This window comes from Prionailurus viverrinus, chromosome A3 (genome assembly GCF_022837055.1).
Source record: "Prionailurus viverrinus isolate Anna chromosome A3, UM_Priviv_1.0, whole genome shotgun sequence".
Lineage (NCBI taxonomy): Eukaryota > Metazoa > Chordata > Mammalia > Carnivora > Felidae > Prionailurus > Prionailurus viverrinus.
Genome location: NC_062563.1, coordinates 118,126,306 through 118,144,865, shown reverse-complemented (window position 1 = coordinate 118,144,865; position 18,560 = coordinate 118,126,306). Strand labels below are relative to the sequence as shown.

The window sequence follows — 18,560 nt, the reverse complement described above, 5'->3', positions numbered from 1 at the left end:
ATCACCAGGGAAACGACACTGACCCGCTCTGTTTACACGGAGCGTTCCTCTCAGACGTGGTAAGGAGGGCCCCACGCTCGGCCGGAGTCTCCGAACCACAGGAAGCCATGTCAGTTCCTCAACGTCACAAGCAGGAAGAACTTATTTTGCTTCACGGGGCTTCGTGGGGCCATGAAATCAGCATCGAATTACTGTTGTTGCTGTGACCGCTGTCACCACTGTCCTCGTTTTATTATGATTGTGCAGCCCAGGCTCCATTCACCAGGGCCTGACTCCTCAGTCTGTTGACATTTGAGCCCCTCTCTCGCTTCACCTCTTACTGCCTTCTCCGTTTTCTCGGAGCCTCCACCAGGAGCCTCCACCAGGAGTCAGTGCCAGGGGAAGTAGCCGAGACGGGTAGCTTCCCTGTGAGCATCTCTGATGTCCAGTGATAAGGGACAGGAGAGTAAGCCACTGACCTGAGTAAGCAAGGTTGGAAAGTTGTCGTAGGACTCTCCTTTACCTGCATGGTCATTTGGCACGATGTTGGATTAGAATGAGCGCACCTCAAGAAAAAGATAAAGACCACAGCAGAGCAACTAGCATAATGAGACCTGGGGTCAGACCATCTGTGTCCAGATCCCGGCTCCCAGAATGCTAGCTGCGAGACCTTGGACAAGTCACTTAGTGCTTCAGTCTTCATTTCCTCATCCATAAATTGGGATAATAACTGCTCTGCTGTGGTATTTATCTTTTTTCTTGAGGTGCGCTCATTCTAATCCAACACCGTGCCAAATGACAATGCAGATAAAGGAGAGTCCTAGACCAACTTTCCAACCTTGCTTACTGAAGTCAATGGCTTACTCTCCTTTCCCTTATTACTTCTCAGCATTGTCCTAAGAATGAAATGAGATTAATAACCCATGGAAAATATTGAGTATAGTGTAGGATATGTAGGCCCGCCAAAACGTTTGCCAATATTAGGATATTTAGTTTCAAAGTTGTATTCAATGTCCAACTTCCCATTCCATCAACCAATAAGCAAGAAATCATGGAAACCCGGGACGGGGCTGGAGCCCCAAGGTAGTTACTAAAAGATACAAAAAAATCAAAAGGTGACTTCTTTGCCTATACAAAGAGCTTGCTGTCTCCTTAAGGAGGCCAAACAAACAGGAAATAACTGTCAGAAAGATACCCACATGCAGGTGCAGACCCAGAGGGGACCCCAGGACTCATCGAGTCCAACTTCTCATTTAAAAGATGGAAAAATCAGACCCTAGCCTTGTTCAGTAATTTGGGCGAGCTCACACAGCAGATTAGTAGCAAAGCTGGAGGAGAACCCCGGACTCATAACTCCCAGAGTGGGGGCTCTTCACGCCAGGACTGGAAAAGGAAAAGAAGTTGTGGATAAAGGCACTTGGAGAGAAGGCTCACGGGGGCTGAGGGAGTCTGCTCTGAGCCTGCAGGGTATAAAGAACATGGCTGGGAAAGAGGGAGGAAGCGTGCACTCCTAACTTCGCTCATGCTCAAGAGGGTGGCACGTTAAGATCTGAACAGGCTCTTGAGCCTGTTGAAAGGTTACAGACACTTCTGTGGTCCCCTTTAATCAAGACAGGCTTGCTTTCTAGCTTTCCGATGTATTGCATCAATAGCAACAATGTATGGGATAGCATCCTGGATGTGGAAGTGAGAAATAGGGGAGGGGTGGTTCTGGGTGTGCCTGGCCATGTGCCCAGCTCATCGCGGCAGGCCAAGATTTAAAACGCCCATCTCGTACCAGTTACCGCTTTTAATGACTTCTTCCACAGGAGCCTCCACTGGCTGTGTCCCTTCGCTGACATAACTTTTCATACGCTTCACTGTTTTTAAAAACCAGCTTTATTGAAGTACAACCGCCACGCAGTACCCTGCACATATTTAAAGTATGCGATTTGATAAGCATGGCTGGCGTATGTGCATAGCTGTGAAGTCATCACTGCAATCCAGATTATAAACACCCATCACACCCCGAGGTTTCCCTGTGCCCTTTGTAATCCAGCTCTCCCTCCCGATCTCTACCGCACTCTCTGGGCCCCAGATAGCCTCTGTCCTGCTTTCTGTCACTGTAGATCAGTTTTCATTTTCTGGAATGTTATATGAATGGAATCTGACACGAGGTACTCTTGTCTAACTTCCATCCGCCGTCGTTTTGAGATGCATGCACGTCGTGCCTGTCCACAGTCCTCTCCTCCTTATTGCTGGGTACTGTTCCAACCACATGCTCAGCTCGTACCCAGAGTGTTCATTTTCCTTATTCGTGGCAGACATCGGGGGGAGGAAGGGAGAAAGTAACCCACTCCGGATTTGTCTCCCTGCCCACCCCCCCACCCCTGCAATCCTTTTTGCACTGGGAGAGGGAAAAAGCAAGGGGATGGTATGGAAGTCCAAAGCAACAACAGAGAAGAAAAAAGGATTAAAGGAATAGAAAGCGGGATTTAGAAGTGAAGGTTAAGGAGTCATGACGCTTGAAAAGGAGAAAGCAGAGGGATAATTTAAGGCTGTGACTTTTTTCAAATATACAAGAGGTTATTTTTAAAACAGGCAGCCAAGTAAGATCTGAACAGGCTCAGCTCGCTGTGAAAGAGCCCAGTGGAATGTAAGGGACCATCTCTATGGGAAAGGGATGATCAGATCCAGATTCCTCCCCCCCCCCCCCCCCCCCCCCCCCCCCCCCGCCAGGGGCCAGGGAGGACCAGGCCTGAAGGAGGCGGTGGGTGGACCCAGGCTAGCCCCTGGCAGGGTCCGGATCCATGTGGCTCTGAGGTCTGGGGCACATCTTTGATTTGTACTAGGTTGAGGTTTCTTGAGAATCGAAAGCCTTTGGATACACTCTGAAGGAGTCAAGTTTATATAACATTTCTCTTCTTGGAGCACCTGTCTCACCAAGCCAGGATCCCACGGCTTGAGCCTTTGCTTCCCAGCTGGCTCTAAGGTTCCCTTCTCTTCCCCATCTAGGGACATGCCGACGCAGGCCCGGGACCTGGTGGAGCGAATGAAAAACAACCCTGTGAGTACAGGACCCTGGGCCCCCCTACAAAGTGCTTAGTCTCCAGCTATGTAGGGGGGTGCAGCGGCCCTAAAAGAGCCCGCTCTGCACCGTTTCAGCCCCTGCTTGTCTTTAAGAGGGGCCAGACAAGCCACGAGAAGCAGGCCTTACCACCAAGGCCTCTGCTGCCCTTTCCTGACCCAGGCTCTGGCACCCGCACCCCTGAGGCCCACCACAGGAGGTAGCAGAACTGGCCTTGGCCTCTGGCAGTTTCCCACCTTACCCAAGAGTTGGCTTTGCAGAGCCCTATTATGTAAACCCCAGGTTCTAAAAATAGGCTTCTCATTCCGATCCTTCCTCCTTCCCGCTCACCCGGCCCCTCTGAAACTTCTCACGGCACTCTTTTAAATGCTCTGTGTGTTTAGGCCTTGGAATTCCAAGTTCAGCGCCTGGCAGGACTCCTGTTATGGTGGTGGCTGAGCGGAAGGCAGGCTCCTCGAGGGCCTCCCCAGCCCCCACCCCACCTCCAGTCCCCGCCAGCCCCCTCTCCCAAGAGGCGCCTCTGGGCTTTTGCTTCTAGTTGTATCTTTTGCCCTCTGCTCCTTTGAAGGCATTGAGATGACATTTCAGGGGTGTGTTAATACACCCTGCTTCGTGATATACTGCAGCTTGCTTAGGATCTCGAAGGAAAAATAGTCATCCTCTCCTGTGTGAGCAGACACATGCGTGTGCGCACACACACATACACACAAGTGCACACAAGTGCACACACTGAATCCACTCTCTGGAGCTCCTTGCCAGGAACCAAGGTGAAGGTCAGGGAGGCTCCAGTTGGCATCTTCTCTCCATCAGGATACAAAGAGGGCGAAAGACAATGGTTGGGGGTGGGGGGGTTGCTGTCTGTCCTGGTGAATGCCATCTGCATATGCACAACAAAAGCCTAAGCTGAGGGCTTCCTGTCCCCCCCCCCCACCCCCAGGAAATTGATCTAGAGAATGACTGGAAGCTGATCACACTCTTCATTGGGAGCAACGACATGTGTCATTACTGTGAGAATCAGGTAGGCCCCTGCTCAACCCCGTGGAAGTCACATTGGCCTGCTCTCCCAGGCAGACCCCGGCCTTTCCCATTCCTGAGTGGCCCCTGGGACAGCAGCTTGATTGGTTCCCCAATTCCAGAAGTGTCTAGATGCACCCACTCTTCAGACACTGTTCTTTCTCACACAAATATTGTTCTTGGGTATACAATGAGTACATGGCAAGCTTCCCCCAACACCTACTTGGCATCCCTACCCATTTTTGATTTTTCTTTTATGTGCGTGCATGTGTGTGTACACAGGGGGAAGCTGAAACAATGTCATAAACAAGGTTGGATAAAATTAAACTGGTCCTAGTAGGAGGGCTTGCTGCCCCGAGGATCTCGTAAGTGAACCAACCTCAGCCAGCCAGCCTGAGAATCCAGCCTGTTCCTGATGTTTCTATGGGGAAATATGTCCAGACTTATAGTCTTTGGGAAGCTGTAACTGTTGAAATACAACTTGTTCTAAGTTGGGGATGTCCTGTATTTAGTGGGCCAGAAAAGAGCAGCTGCCATAACTGAGACATTAGAGTAGAATGTTTGAAGTCACAGGCAGGGGGAGAAAGCATTTATCATTCCTCATGGCTCAGAGAGACCAACCACTGAAGGCTGGACAAGAATTACCCTCCCCCACCCAGGGGTTTGTTCTGAGCCTCTTCCTCTCAATTCTCTCCCTTACTAGACTCTAGAGGAGGAAGTGACCCATCACCAGGGGGTTTAAATGCCATTGTATCCTGGACTCAACAGGGTCCAGGAAGCCAAGAGAGTCCCCAGAGCTGCCTGTGGACACCCGGTATAGAAAAATGCCTCTATTATCCCCAGAATACCTGCCCCTCTTGCAAAGCCAGATTTGTAGTCCTGAAAGCATCTTTTTGTGGGAAAGACCTAGAGGCCACCACCAGGATTAACTCAGACCATGTTCTAGGAAGGGTCAGAGGAGGAAACCCTTGAGGTGAGTCAAAAAGATAGAAGTTAGGGAGAATCAATGGGGCCAGCATGGGCCACAGCGCAAAGGGAAGAGAGTGTGGTCATCATGGTACTGATGTGGCTCAGAAGCCTGACGCTGGTGACAGATGGGACTGGAGAATTGGGGGGGGTAGGCAGCGCTATCAGAATCTGCCTCTGGGTTTGAGATACTGTGATCAGGGTGGGGATCCCTCAGGATTGTCCATGGTGTCTATTAGGGGTCAAAGGAAGACTTTGCCAACAAGGACTGGGCTTAGCCTGTCTAGTACCTTTATAGCCCCTCTGTACCCTCTGCCACCATCCCAGATCCTCCTGTGCTAGTCATCAGACCATGATCATCCTCTCACAGAACCCAGGGGATGACAAGAGCCCCCTTCTTTCTTCATAGGAGGCCCACTCAGCTGGGGAGTACATTCGGCACATCCAACAGGCCCTGGACATCTTCTATGAGGAGGTAGGAAAGAGCAGCCGTATGTTTCTCCTCTCCCGCCAGCAACCTATCTACTCCCTCACCGGGCATCACCTCTGGGCACATCTAGGCAAGCTGTGTTTAGTGAGATACGTGCTGAGAAAAGCCCCGCTGTGAGCAGATAAGGGCACCTGGAGGGGAAGGAAGGGGAAGGAGGCAGGGACAAAGCTCCCCTGAAAGGGAAATTCTAACTGGATCACACTGTACCGTTTGGTGGCAAAGAGCTTGCCTCTGGAGCCAGTCGGCCTGTTTGTGGCCAGGCACTGTGGCTTACTAGCAATGTGACTTGAGGCCAGTGATTGCTGTCTCAGCTTCCCACACTATAAAGTGGGCCACTAAAGAAGACTGAGATGATACAAGTCCCATGCCCTCTTTGTTCCTCAGGTTCTTCATTGGTAAAATTGGGGAGGAGGAAGTTAGACTGTAGAGGACCCCCTAGGCTCCTTCCAGTAGTAACCAGCATCCCCCACAACGGCCTGGGGACTAACGAAGCTCACCCCCTCTGCTCCCCCACAGCTTCCAAGGGCTTTCATCAACGTGGTGGAGGTCATGGAGTTGGCTGGCCTGCACCAGGGCCAAGGTGGGAAATGCGACCTGCCGCTGTCCGCTCAGTGAGTACACAGTCCCAGGGCGAGGGCACCTGGGGAGGGTGGGACTCACAGGTGCCGACAGATGGACCAGTGCGGGCAGAGGCAGGCGAGCCTATCCAGAAGGCAGACATCGGCAATTAGCCAGGGGCTTGGAAGATCATTCAGAAATACCTCTACGCTGTTGAATGCCTATTGTGTGCAAGTCATTTTATTTCTCTGGACCCCCAGTTTGCTTTTCTGTAAAGTGAGACACACACCAATAATCCTTAAGGCCTCTGCACCATCTGTGATTGCCCTGTGCTGCCTCTCAAATATGGAGCAATGGGCATCCAAGACACCTGTCTTGGACCTGGGTCTGCCATGTAGGAGCCGTGGGACCTTGCACAAACTAGATAACCTCTCTGGGCCTCCTCTTCACCTGTAATGCGAGGTCTAGAGGAAATGTGTGTCACAGGCTTGGTCCCTGTGGGGCAGGCGCTCAGTAAGCGGTAGCTTTTAGAACATCCTTGAAAGCCAGGCTTAGAGCTAAGGTATGCTGTACAAGACATGAATTTCTGTTGGTGGCTGGAATTTATTAAAGCTCAGCTGTGACCCTGGCAGGAAGTTGTCAGCTTCTGAGGCCAGAGAGTCACCCAGACTTCCTGGGAGGCTGCTATGGAAGAGGAGATTCTGCAGGGGGCTGAGGAGTCCCAGCTGGGGGTCCCATGGATTTGCTGGGAAGGTGACCGGCTGGTTCCCATTCCTCTTGGGAACCGGCCAGGGTGGAACAGGCAGTAGCTAGGAGGGGTGAACAGCTCCTGCAGGATCTTCAGGTCTGCTTCCTAAGAGGCTCCCCGCTCTGGAGCCCTGAGGGCAAGCGCTAAGCAGCCGGAGGTAGAGTTGGGGCCCTCCGGAACATGGAGAGAGATAAGGTGGTGATGGCAGTCTTTCCAAACCTCCAGCCCTTCCCTGGAGGAAGCCCAGGCTTGGGCGGGAGCAGCCAGGTGGCAAGGGGACCCAGATATCGGGTGCCAGTTCTCCCACCTTCTCTTTAAACAAGCACCTGCTACCCCTAGTGCCCAGTCTGTGACCTGGGTCCAGGAGTCACCCAAGGCTGTGTTGCAGGGGCACCTGTGTATTACCATCTTCCCATGCAAGGCAATACAGGGTCCAGGCCTTCTTCCCTTGGTGGGGGGAGGGGGTCAGCCACCCAGGCACCTCTCCACAGGACCCCTTCTCTCCCAGGAGCAACTGCACTTGCCTCACACGTTCCCAGGAGAATTCTCTGGAGATGCAAGAACTGAAGAAAATGAACTGGAACTTCCAGGTGAACCTGCACCCCTCCTCCTCCTGTCCCAGCTGGGAACCCCTTCTACTCCCAGAGCAGGGCTTGCTGAGAGCAAGGCCTCTCCCTAAAGGCAGATCACAGGCCTTGAAACCCTTCTCGGGTGAAAAGAACACCAAGTTGGGCAGGGAGAACTCTCAGAGGAAGCTGGGAGGATTCCTGCCTTGCTGCCCTGGTGACCAGAGTAGATGCCATGTGCCAGACATCATCTCTCACCCAGAGGAGGCAGGGCAGGTGTCTACCGCCCTGTTGGGCTTTAGCCCACCCCTGCTTCCCTCCATGCCCAACTCTGTGTGCACCCCTGCTGTCCCCTCTTGCTATGCCACCCCACGTCTTTCTTCTACGTCTCCATCTTGTGCACAGGACAGGTCTTCTCACCTCTTCCAAGAAGTTTCCCGACTAAATTTCCCCCCAGGTATCTCTGCCTGACGACCCTGAAAGCCCTATCTGGTTCTCATGTTTGTTTTGTTGTTAACATCCTGGCTCTTTTTTCCAGATGGAGTAGAAGCTTTTTTTTTAAATTTTTTTAATGTTTATTTTTGAAAGAGAAAGAGTGCAAGTTGGGGAGGGGCAGAGAGAGAGGGAGACACAGAATCCACAGCACGGAGCCTGACAGCACAGAGCCTGCTGTAGGGCTCAAACTCATGAGCCATGAGGTCACAACCTGGGCCGAAGTCAGACGCTCAATCGGTTGAGCCCCCCCAGGTGCCCCTAAAAGCTTCTGGAAGAGAAGCCCATCTATCCCTTTTACATGGACACTCATCCTCCAAGTTTATAGGCATCTTGGGGAGCTAGTGTTGAAATGCTCCCCATTTGAACTAGATGTGGAGCTCCGTGTGGTACTACATCTTCATGCAGCAAGAACAGGGGAGGTCTTTGGCCCAAGCAGTCTGGTCAGAGACTCAAATCCAGCCTCAGAGACTTCAGAACAGAACGGGTGGTGCCCATGCCCAGGTACAGGCAGGATGAATGCCTGCACGTGCACTGGAGCATCCCCTGAAGTCATGTTGGGTGAGGGTGGGCTGGCCCCTCACAGCCAGCGCAAGGCAGGACTAGAACCCATCTGCCCAGTCCTGCCAGGAGGGTTGAGGAACCTCTCTCCCATCCCCAGAGTGGCATCTCCAGGTTGTCATACTGGCACCAGTACCTGCAGCGTGAAGATTTCGCAGTGGTCGTGCAGCCTTTCTTCCAGAACACTCTTGTCCCCCTGAACAGCGTAAGCCACGGGCAATTCTGGGAGACTATTCTTAGGCGATATACTTCCTTCTGTACCTGAGCTTTTTCTGACCATGTACTTCTAAGAGGGCTCCTAGGGAGTTGCTTTTTCTGTTTACCTTTTCTTTTGGTCTGAATGGAACCTGGATGTGCTTGGAAGGAAAGGGAGAATGTCAGCAGTGACCAAGCTCCCCAGGCATGGCCCTGGTATTTGCTAGATTGGGATAGAAGGGAAAGCTTCCTATTTTTTTTTTTTTTTCAACTATTAGGGCAGGGATGCCAAAGGAAAAGGGATGGACTGGGGGTGGCTAGAATTTAGGTCTTTTAAAACGTTCCAAAACTGGGGAGTTTGTCCATCAGTATCCGAGACAACTGGCAGAATTGAAAGGGAAGATGCCCAGGGTGCCCGCAAGGGTGGGTAGCTGCACCTTTTTCCCAGAAAGGTAATCCCTTTGCCTTTGGTCACAGAGAGGGGGCGCTGACCTCACCTTCTTCTCCGAGGACTGTTTCCACTTCTCAGAACGTGGTCACGCGGAGATGGCCATCGCGCTCTGGAACAACATGGTGAGTGGCCGAGCACCTAGTGGGCTGTGTGTCAAAGGAGGCAGCCCAAGGATGTTGACCATTGTCCAAAACAAAGACCTACTGATGGAAGGAGCCCCTTTCTCCGCAAAGCTCAGAATGGCGGCATACCTTATTTGTCCTGACAGATTCCATTATTTTAGCAATTTCCCAGTGCTGGCGGGGGGGGGGGGGGGATTAATTTTGTAACCAGATAAACAGGATGAAAATAGCAGCTTCAGCCCCTTACCGTGTGACCTTGTTGAGGGTAACGTGTGTGCAGCACCAAACACAATCGTTAGCATCCAATAAATGCCAGCCCCCAGGACTCCAGTCTCAACACATTCCCAGTTATCGTTTTCTGGAACATCACAAAGAAAAGAGCCACCCAGCCTGTCTCTCCAGTCCTTTCTGATGGGGCTAATGGGGACCTTAGGAAATGAACATATAGCCGAGGGGCCACAGGGTCACCGGGCCTTGCCTCTGATGGCTGGCCACTCCTCTACAATCAGCTGTGTCGGCACAGAGCTGGACCGGTCACCACAATAGCTGTAGCCTGTGGCGCAGAGCAAATGAAATGCCTTTCCAACCCAGTGGCTTCTTTTGATCTTGGCTCAGCGGGTAACCCAATCCCCACCCCAACCTGCATTCTCCCGTTTCTCCCATGGTGACTAAACACATCCACACTCCCACTTTTACTGCAGTTGGGGCTGGCCGGGGCTCTGCCGGCATTCCCTGGCGCGAATATTCCCACACCTGCCTCCTTAGCCAGCAAGCCCAGCACTGCCGTCCCCTGAGCAGCATGCCAGCACGTTCCATCCTTGGCCTACTTAATCAGGCTCAGCCTTCCTCTCCCTTTGTTTCCTGCTGTTGACACCATAATCTGCCCCCTGCTAAAGGTTTCGTCACAGTCTATCAGCCCAGGAGTTGGAATTACAGTCAAAACATCCTTGCGCTCCCTCCTACCCAACCTCCACGGTAATCTTTTTAATCAAAGTTTGCACAACATAATTCCTGAGAGCGGTTTTGAAGTCCAGTTCTCCTTCACGGCTGAGTCCCATGACCTCATTCCTTTTACATCCCCTCCAAAGAGTGGGTATCTGTGCACAGTCCCATGTATCCCCCTGAGAGCTCAGGGGAAAGCCACAGGATTTGTTTTTAATGTTTATTTTTGAGAGGGCATGAGCAGGGGAGGGGAAGAGAGAGAGAGAGTCCTAAGTGGGCTCCATGCTGTCAGCACAGAGCCCGACGCGGGGCTCAATCTCACAAACCGTGAGATCATGACCTGAGCAGAAATCAAGAGTCAGATACTCAACTGACTGAGGAACCCAGGTACCCCCAGGTGAGAGGCTTTTATACATAAAGGCAAGTGGGAGGGGATTAGATATGAAAACAAAAGGTGAATGCTGCCATATTAGTAACATTACAAGACTGTCTGGGGCTCCCAGCCACCAGTGTCCTGGCCATATCCCTAATTTTAAAAAACTAAAGACTGAAATCATCTGAGAGTATCTTACCCTGTGCTAGATAATTTAGGGAATTATACAGTCCAGTGTTCTCATCCAAAACCATCTCAGATATAAAGTTATTACATCGTGCCAACTTTTCAGATCTTCTGCTGTCACCTCTAGAGTGACATATGTAATAGTCCATTAGAACCAGAAAAGATCTTAACAGTTCATCTAGCCAGAATGCTCTAACTAGACTACAGGGATACGAAGCATTTTGCCCAGGATCGCACAGCCTGGTCGTGGCCAAGCCGAGATTAGACCATGTCTAATCTATCTCCTAGTGCCCTGGCCACAGCATCACCCGGCCTCCCCGCTCCCAACTGGATCAGCACATATATAACCAGTGAATTCATGTCTCACAATGACAGTCCTATGACATAGTGTCTGCAGGCTTTGGCTGACGCTTGCCAGGCACTCTACTGTGGCCACAAACACACTTTACACTATTTCATCTTCTGCCTCTCCTCTCGCAACAGATTATGCCTCCTTCTCCAGCGACCTTTGCAAAGCCAACACCAAAAGCACCAGCAGCGTGAGGCCGTTTTCCTTTTTTTTTCTTCCTACAAGCAGTTTTTCCTTCTTTTTTCTGATGCCTGCTCCCTCTTCACTAGAAATCTTGCTGTCCGCTAACATTTGCATCTGCCCAGGGGCCGGGTGACCACGTGAGCCTCCTAACCGGTGCCCCTGTGTCTGGGCTTACCCCCGTTAGAACAGCAAAGCTCAGCTGTGGCCAGAGGTTAGAATAATCTGGGAGATTTTCACACTGGCAGCCAGTTTGGCATATCCACTAAGGCTGAGCATTTGGATTCCCTGTGACCCAGCGACCCCACCCCCATGTAGATCCCCAACAGAAAGGTACACGTGGGCTCACCTGAAAAGTCACAGCAGCACCGTTCATAATCCCCAGGCAGGAAGCTCCCCCCATGTCCACCAATAGAATGGATAATCAAAATGTGGCACATTCATGCAATGGAATACCTTACAGCGAATAAATAAGGTTCAACGACACGCAACTATGTCCATACATTTCAAAAACAAGCAAATTAATGTACGGTCTTTGGAGGGGAGGGGAGCTCTGGAGTGCTGGCAGTATCCCGTACCTTGATCTGGATGCCGGTTACACGGGTACATCTGATCACAATTTATCAGCTGTTCATTTATGATCTGCACTGCTCCTCCTGTTAGCTTCGGTAGAAAGTTGATTTAAAGAAAAAACAATACAAACAACCACTAGTGCCTGGGCCTCATCCCCAGAAATTCTGGATTAGTCTGGTGTAGCCCACAGGTTTTGTAGGTTCCAAAAGGTCTCAAGTGATATTATTGTACAGAGTTTGCAAACCACTGCCTTCCATCTGTTTGCCACAGGGCAGCCACAGGAATCTGTGGAAATGAAAATCTGACCAAGCTTCCAAGGCCTGCCCCTCCTTGAAGGAGAAAGTCCAGGCCCCTCAGCATAGCACCCCAGGCCTTCTGAGACTTGGCCCCAATTGACCTCTCTAGTGGTCACTCCCGCCACCCTCCGACTGGCAGTTGGGCTGTCTGGGAAGGAGTAGTTTCCTGCACCACCCATGGTGCCTCTGTGTGTCTGCTCTTGCTCATTCCCTTACATCTTGGGCTGCCCTTGCGACCTTCTCCGAATTCATAGCCACCTTAACACTCAACTCAGATGCCCGCTCCTAGAGGAAGCCTTCTCTGAATCCCTAGAACAAACATTGCACCCTGCCCCAGGCCTTCTCATCTGAGCTTCTCCACTCAGGGCTCCGTGACTCCAGTTCACCCACCCAGTCCCTCATCTACTCTTTATTGAGCATCACTATGCAGTGGGGACTATTCCAGGTGCTGGGGAAGGGAATATCCTTGCACTCCTGGGCAAAGGACAGACAAAAACCAACAAATCATTAAGAATTTCTGACCATATTCAGGGCTTTAAAAGAGGGTGGGGGTAGGTACTGTGACAGAATAATGGCGGGAGCGAAGGCCTCATCCAAGAGTGACATGTGAACTGAGAACTGAATGTCAAGAGTCTGCCAGGCATGCAGAGGTCTAGAGCCAGAGTGTTCCAGGCAGAGGAAATAAGACCTGTGTGGGCCCGAAGTCAGGAATGAGTTTGAAGTGTCTGAGCAGCATGGAGGCCAGTGTAACTGGAGGGAAGTGAACAAGGTCAGAGAGGTAAGCAAGAACAGGGCCATGTCCTTGGATGGCTTCCAACAGGGGAGCCACGAGACCTGGTGTGCCCTTTGGCTGCCATATAGCAGTGGACTAGAGGGAAGGAAGTGGAGCCCAGGTGAGAGACGAAGGTGCCTGGGCCCAGGGTGATGACAGTGGAGAAGGAGCAAAGGAGTCAGATTTGGAATAGGTTTTGGACCAGCTGATGGGGGAGGTAGAAAAAGAAGAAGGGCTAGAGGGGGGGTGGGTGGGATGGGTAAACAGGTGATGGGGATCAAGGAGTGCACTTGCTGTGTCGAGTCCCGGGTGTTGTAGGGACGTGTTGAATCACTGTTATACACCTGAAACTAATATTATGCTAGAATTTAAACTTAAAACAAAAAGGAATAAAAGACTCCTTTATTCGGGGTCAAGGAATAAAGAAAAAAATCAATTGGGTGGGTGGTTGAGGTGGTGGAAAGAAATAAATAGGCTTGAGGGGCAAAAAAATTAAAAGTTCTCTTTTGGCCATAAGAAGTGTGAAGTGCCTTCTAGAAATCCACCTGGAGGCATCAGGTAAGCAAGAGTGAATCATGATCAGGAACGGAAATTTAGAAAAAACAAAATGTGGGAGTTGTTAATGGGCGGGGGTATTTGAGGCCATGGACTGAGTGAGGCCTCCTAGAGAAGAGTAGTTGCCAAAGAGTGTGGACCAACCACCAGGCCCCTGGACCCTCATTCCAACTTTGGACTCCAGTGACAGAGGAGGAGGGGGTGGGGAAGGCAGGAAGGAGAAAAGAAGAGGACCTTGTTCTGGGAGCGCAGGCAGGAGAGTGTTTCAAGAGGGAAGCACCAACTTTGACAAATGTTGCTGAAAAGTCAAGAAGACAGAAAAGTGAGTAGTGGATCTGGCGAGCTGGAGGTCAAGGTGACCGTGACCAGAGCTTCAGTCAAGCGGTGAAGGTAGCTGGCTGACAGCTGGAAGGTACATTGGGCACTGGTGACAAGGAGCCAGGAGAAAGGGAGAAACAGATGCAGTCATCGACCCCACGTGATCGTTACCTTCCTCTGTGCCAGTCGGTTCCTGGGTTCCTGGAATGTCCGGGAATCAGCCAACCTGACCTTGAGTATCTATACTGTCCCTCGATGGTGGTTCCATTACAAGAAGTTTGTGCTTCCTCAGCTCTAAGGAAGTAGCAACAATACATATGTAAACCACCTCAGTGAGCTTTCATTTCATCTTCTCAGCTGCTGCTCACAGCCACCGAATCGGGGTGGTCGGGACAGGGTTTAGTGCCCCACCCCTGACCTCAGAGCAGCCCAGGAGCCTGCCGGCATGGCAATAGCAGCAGAACCAGGCCCCAGGTGATGCTCCCACTGTGCTGTGCCAGTCACCACGGTGTCTCTCAGGACCAGAGCAGCCGACCCTACCCTTCTCGTGAGAAGGAACAGGTGTAAAGAAACAACAGAAAGCAAGATCACGGGCCAGGTGTGGTGGTTAGCTGGCATCTTGTGCTTTCGCTTCCCCTACGGGCAGTACCTGAGGGGCTCAGGACCAGGCAGGGAAGCAGATTCTAAGGGTAGAGGCTACACAGTCAGGATGTGTAAACAGGAGGGAGCGCACTTCTCAGTGCTGGCCATGGCATGGGGCGGCTACAGGCTAACGGTGCCGGGAAGGGGTATAGAGTGGCTTCCAGCTCATCCTCAGAGGGTCCCAGGATTCAAAGTGTTAGGCAGAACCTCTCTGAACAACAATCGCTCCAGGGAGGTTTCAGGTAAACCTCTACATCTGTGTGAAAAACAACATAGCTCAAGTGAGAAACTTTGATTTCTTAAGGTTGGCAAGCCAAGTATACATAGTAAGGACGTCACGGTAACCAGTATGTTTTCAAAGTTTTTCTGAAACTGACTAGCCCCACACACTTCAAGTTGGTTAATAGGATGATCAACATTTTATAAAATTAAAACTGCAGAGGGTCTATGATCACAGCCACCCAGAAGGGAAGCAGGAGGTGGTGAGGCTGGGCCAGGCCTTTCCACACACTGGCTATGGCAGGACCGATCCGTCTCTCCTGGGCCCCAGGGTCCTCCTTGGTAAATCCAGGACACAGGCTCAGGGTCCCAACCATGCCTGATGGACTCTGATCCACCCCTTCTGAATCAGAAGTCAGGTCCAGCTCTGGCCAGGGCAGCTGGGATCTGATGTGGGTCTTGTGTTTATTGCTGGTGTCAACCCACCCTTGCAGAGGGAGGGAATCAGGTGTGAGATACTCAGCTTCAGAGGAAATCACAGTGTCCTTTCTCTCTCTCCAGCTGGAGCCAGTGGGCCATAAGACAACCTCCAACAACTTCACCCACAGCCGAACCAAACTCAAATGCCCCTCTCCTGTGAGTAATGTCCTAACATCCGGCCTGTTCCATCCAGCGTGAAACAGATGCCTAGGGGGCAGGGGTCCCTGAGACCTAGAGGCTCAAAGGAGTTCCCTGGGAGCTTTATCATCATGCAACTGCCATCATTCTCCATTCTCACCTCTCCTCCTTGTCCCTGAAACTTCACAGCTCCTCGGGGTGTGGGGGAAAGCAGCAGGTCCGATGGAAGAGGCACTCAGGGGAGGCAGTTGAAGGGGCACTGGTGGGGGAGGGGGTGCTGTGCAGAAAGAAGTAAGACACCGTGTCTGCTGTGGAGCGCAGATTCCTTTTCATCCCGTCCCAGCACATCCTTTCTTCCCTTACTGCCCTCACCAGGATGGCTGACCAAGCTCCTAACATGTTCCCCAGCTCTCCCCTCCTTTCCCTGCCCTCCTGTAACCGCTGCCAGGCACTACACAGCCTACCTGGAAAGTGACTCTAGTCTTGTCAAGGCTGCTTGAAACCTTTCCCTGGTCCCACTGGAGCATCCAGAGGGGAGACCCAGCTTCCTCTATCGCCTTAGACACACTATGTTCCTGGAGAAAGGATCAGCTTCCCAGCCAAGCCCCACAGTTGCCAGGTCTGTGCTTTCACTCTGCCACCTGCTCCTCCCAGAGGCTCATCCCCATCTCTGCCTGCAGGAGAAAGCCACACCCTGTAAGGCTCAGGTGCTGCCCTCCCTGGTCTACTCTCCTGTCCCCTCACCCTAAGGCTGCTGCCTCCAGCACGCATCCGTGTTCGTCTCTTTTCTGTTCACACTTCTCAAAAGACTGGGACTGAGTCTCCTTTGTGATGTGATTGTCTCTGAACTTGGCCAAGACCATGAGAGTGGTCACGTTCTCGGCACTCTCTCAGCTCCTACACAGGGCTCCACACTCCTGTGCACAGAGGAAGGAGAGAATCCAAGGAGGCAGGCCTGAATACCTCCTCTTCTGGCCCTTCTCACGCTCGGGTCTCACACCTACCACAGGACCAGCTGTCCTTCCACACTGACTGTCGTCCCTGCTCACGGGCACTCCTAGGATGGGGGAATGGGGACAGCTGTCCAGTGGTAGCCTTGAAGAAACAGAGGTGGGGGCTCTGCAGCCCCCAGGACTCTCTCCCTCTGGTCGCCTATCAGTTCCCAATCTCAGCATCAGGTTGACAGGGAAAAGAGATACAGGTGAGAAACTAAAAGGAGGTTATAGCTGGGTATTGACCACTTTGGACACCCACCCGCGTTCAGGAGGTTTGAGCACAGTGTCGATGAAGGATGAGCAGAGAAAATGTGCGAAGTTATTGCACGATTGTCCCCCGGGGCTAGGGACTAAGCGAGCCCAAGGTGGGCAGAAAGATGGTTTTCAGAGGCCCATAACCCCTGACCTTCTCTTCCTCCACAGGAGAGCCCTTACCTCCACACCCTGAGGAATAGTCAGCTACTCCAAAACCATTCTGAAACAGGCCCCACGGTGCTGTCCTGGGCCTTGCCTGTGGCGGCAGGAGGTGGCCTTGCACTTGGTGTCGGCGCGGTGATGGCATGGAGAGCCATAGGAGGTCGCCAGCGGGAAAATCCTCCAATGAGCCTCAACACTATGAGATTCTAGGCCTCCAGCCATGGGCATGCACTCATCCCCAATTCCCCAGCCACACTCCTCACCAGCCGTCTACCTCAGCCACCTTGGCCACCAGAGAGCATTTGCTTCGTCACCTGGTGACATAGGAAGCCAAAGGGACAGTCACGACTCCTTGGGGCCTGGAGCCTATGCTCCTGGAATTGCCTAATTTAAATAAAGGCCAAAGTCCTTCTATTCTTGGGTTAACCTGCTTGCAGCTCTCGCTTTCCATCTATTGTGCGACGCAGGTGTGGGAGCTGGAGCCTTTCATGTCCTGCCTCAGCCAGAGCCCAGCCTGGCACCCCATTAACAGATCGCCAGTCACCAAACCCACTATGTAAAAGGTGGGGAAAATGCTGGCCACCAGGTGCTGGCTAGAATATAGTGGGGCTGGCTGGCCACCATTCACTCCAACACATAGCTTTTCTACACCTGTTTTGTACCCAGGACAATGTAGTGCACAGTGATACTTGCAAGGGTGTGCGTGCCACCAACTCCTTCAAAAGACAAACTCCTTCAAAAAAGCAAGAAGCTCATGACAAGGTACAATTCTGTTCCTGGGTATTGGTAGGTAAAGGTGCCTGATCCCTCTGAGGATAGGAAGAGTTCCTTGGGGAGAGTTATTATCTGGAAGAGAGAAATTTTGAAATGCCTTTAAAAAAAAAAAAAAAGGATTGGGACTTAAATACTTTATTTACCTTCACCTGATTTTCTCAAAGTGCTAACTTTAGGAAAGAATTCCTCTTTCTACGTTACCAGATGGTGGAGAGAGCACTAGAGAGAGGCTGAGAATACAGGCTGCATTCCTTGAGCCCCTGAGCTGGATGTCTTACGCAGATTCTCATTTATTCTGCACAAAATCCCAGGGAGGAAGGGATAGTTGCACAACATTGTGGATGCCCTTGCTCTGAATGCCATTGAACTGTTCACTTTAAAATGTCAAATCGTAGGCCATGTGAATTTCACCTCAGTAAAAAATGAGAGAATTCCATTATCATCTGCATGCCAAGGACCTCCCTGATCCCAAAGATTGGGGTGACCAAGAATGTGAGTTAGAATCCCCAGGCATACCATTTGAATGGGGGGCCTTCAGAGCAAACCCAACACCAGCCCGGGCCCTGGTTTCTCAGATATTTCATCTTTAAAACGAAAGTCCTCATTTTGCCTGCTTCACAGCACTGCTGGGGGGGGGGGGGGGGGGCGGCATATAAAAATGCTCTGTAACTCTAAAATACTACATACATAAAAGGGGATTGTTGTCTCGTCTGTGAAGAGTTGAGATAGGGTTCAGATGGTCAGGGAAGTGGAGAGGTTCAGAGATGAGTTGGGGAATTGGGCAGTCACGTACCAACAAAGACTGCTTGTCTTCCATTCGTGAAGGTCCACTATCTTATCTCTCTGGCAAACAGAATGAGGTCCCCAGAGAACCTCGGTCCAGCCCCAGGGTTCATCTGGTCTCCAATTTCGGTTTCTGTACTATGGGAACAGCATACCTGCCCCCCCCCCCATTCTTCCTATGGACCAGAAAACATAGTGACTGAACCATACATTTCCTAAAAACCCACCACATTCCAGCTTGTGCTCCTGGCTCACCACAGTTAATAGCAGAGAGCCCGTGAACTCGAAGAGCCCAGTGCCACCATGCGCCTTTTTCTTCTTTCTCAAGTAGCTTCCTCCAGTAGCTCCCACCTCAAAGA

The 18,560-nt window shown here is 51.5% G+C and overlaps 1 protein-coding gene and 2 long non-coding RNA genes across 8 annotated transcripts in view; 1 reads left to right on the top strand and 2 right to left on the bottom strand.

Moving 5' to 3' along the window:
• PLB1 (phospholipase B1) overlaps positions 1–17,070 on the top strand; it is a 143,479-nt gene extending 126,409 nt beyond the window's left edge. For all 4 annotated transcript variants that reach the window (XM_047853240.1, XM_047853239.1, XM_047853238.1 and 1 more), the window contains 9 exons: positions 2,974–3,025; positions 3,984–4,064; positions 5,436–5,501; positions 6,033–6,127; positions 7,331–7,412; positions 8,542–8,646; positions 9,114–9,209; positions 15,176–15,250; positions 16,651–17,070. In XM_047853240.1, coding sequence (XP_047709196.1) covers positions 2,974–3,025; positions 3,984–4,064; positions 5,436–5,501; positions 6,033–6,127; positions 7,331–7,412; positions 8,542–8,646; positions 9,114–9,209; positions 15,176–15,250; positions 16,651–16,854 — 856 coding nt within the window. In that variant the 3' untranslated portion in view covers positions 16,855–17,070. The remainder of the gene's footprint in view (positions 1–2,973; positions 3,026–3,983; positions 4,065–5,435; positions 5,502–6,032; positions 6,128–7,330; positions 7,413–8,541; positions 8,647–9,113; positions 9,210–15,175; positions 15,251–16,650) is intronic.
• Positions 1,913–16,657, bottom strand: LOC125162343 (uncharacterized). Of its 2 annotated transcripts, XR_007150999.1 has the most exons (5): positions 15,697–16,657; positions 15,393–15,509; positions 8,578–14,047; positions 7,228–7,370; positions 1,913–2,998 (listed from the first exon to the last, which is right to left on the bottom strand). It is a non-coding gene; the product is annotated as an uncharacterized LOC125162343 (long non-coding RNA). The 2 variants fall into 2 exon arrangements; XR_007151000.1 differs by lacking the exons at positions 1,913–2,998; positions 7,228–7,370 and having other exon boundaries at positions 8,035–8,797; positions 9,134–14,047.
• The window catches only part of LOC125162344 (uncharacterized), a 26,899-nt gene continuing 25,396 nt past the window's right edge, over positions 17,058–18,560 (bottom strand). For both annotated transcript variants that reach the window (XR_007151002.1, XR_007151001.1), the window contains 2 exons: positions 18,429–18,552; positions 17,058–17,490 (listed from right to left, as the gene is read on the bottom strand). This is a non-coding gene — a long non-coding RNA (uncharacterized LOC125162344). The remainder of the gene's footprint in view (positions 17,491–18,428; positions 18,553–18,560) is intronic.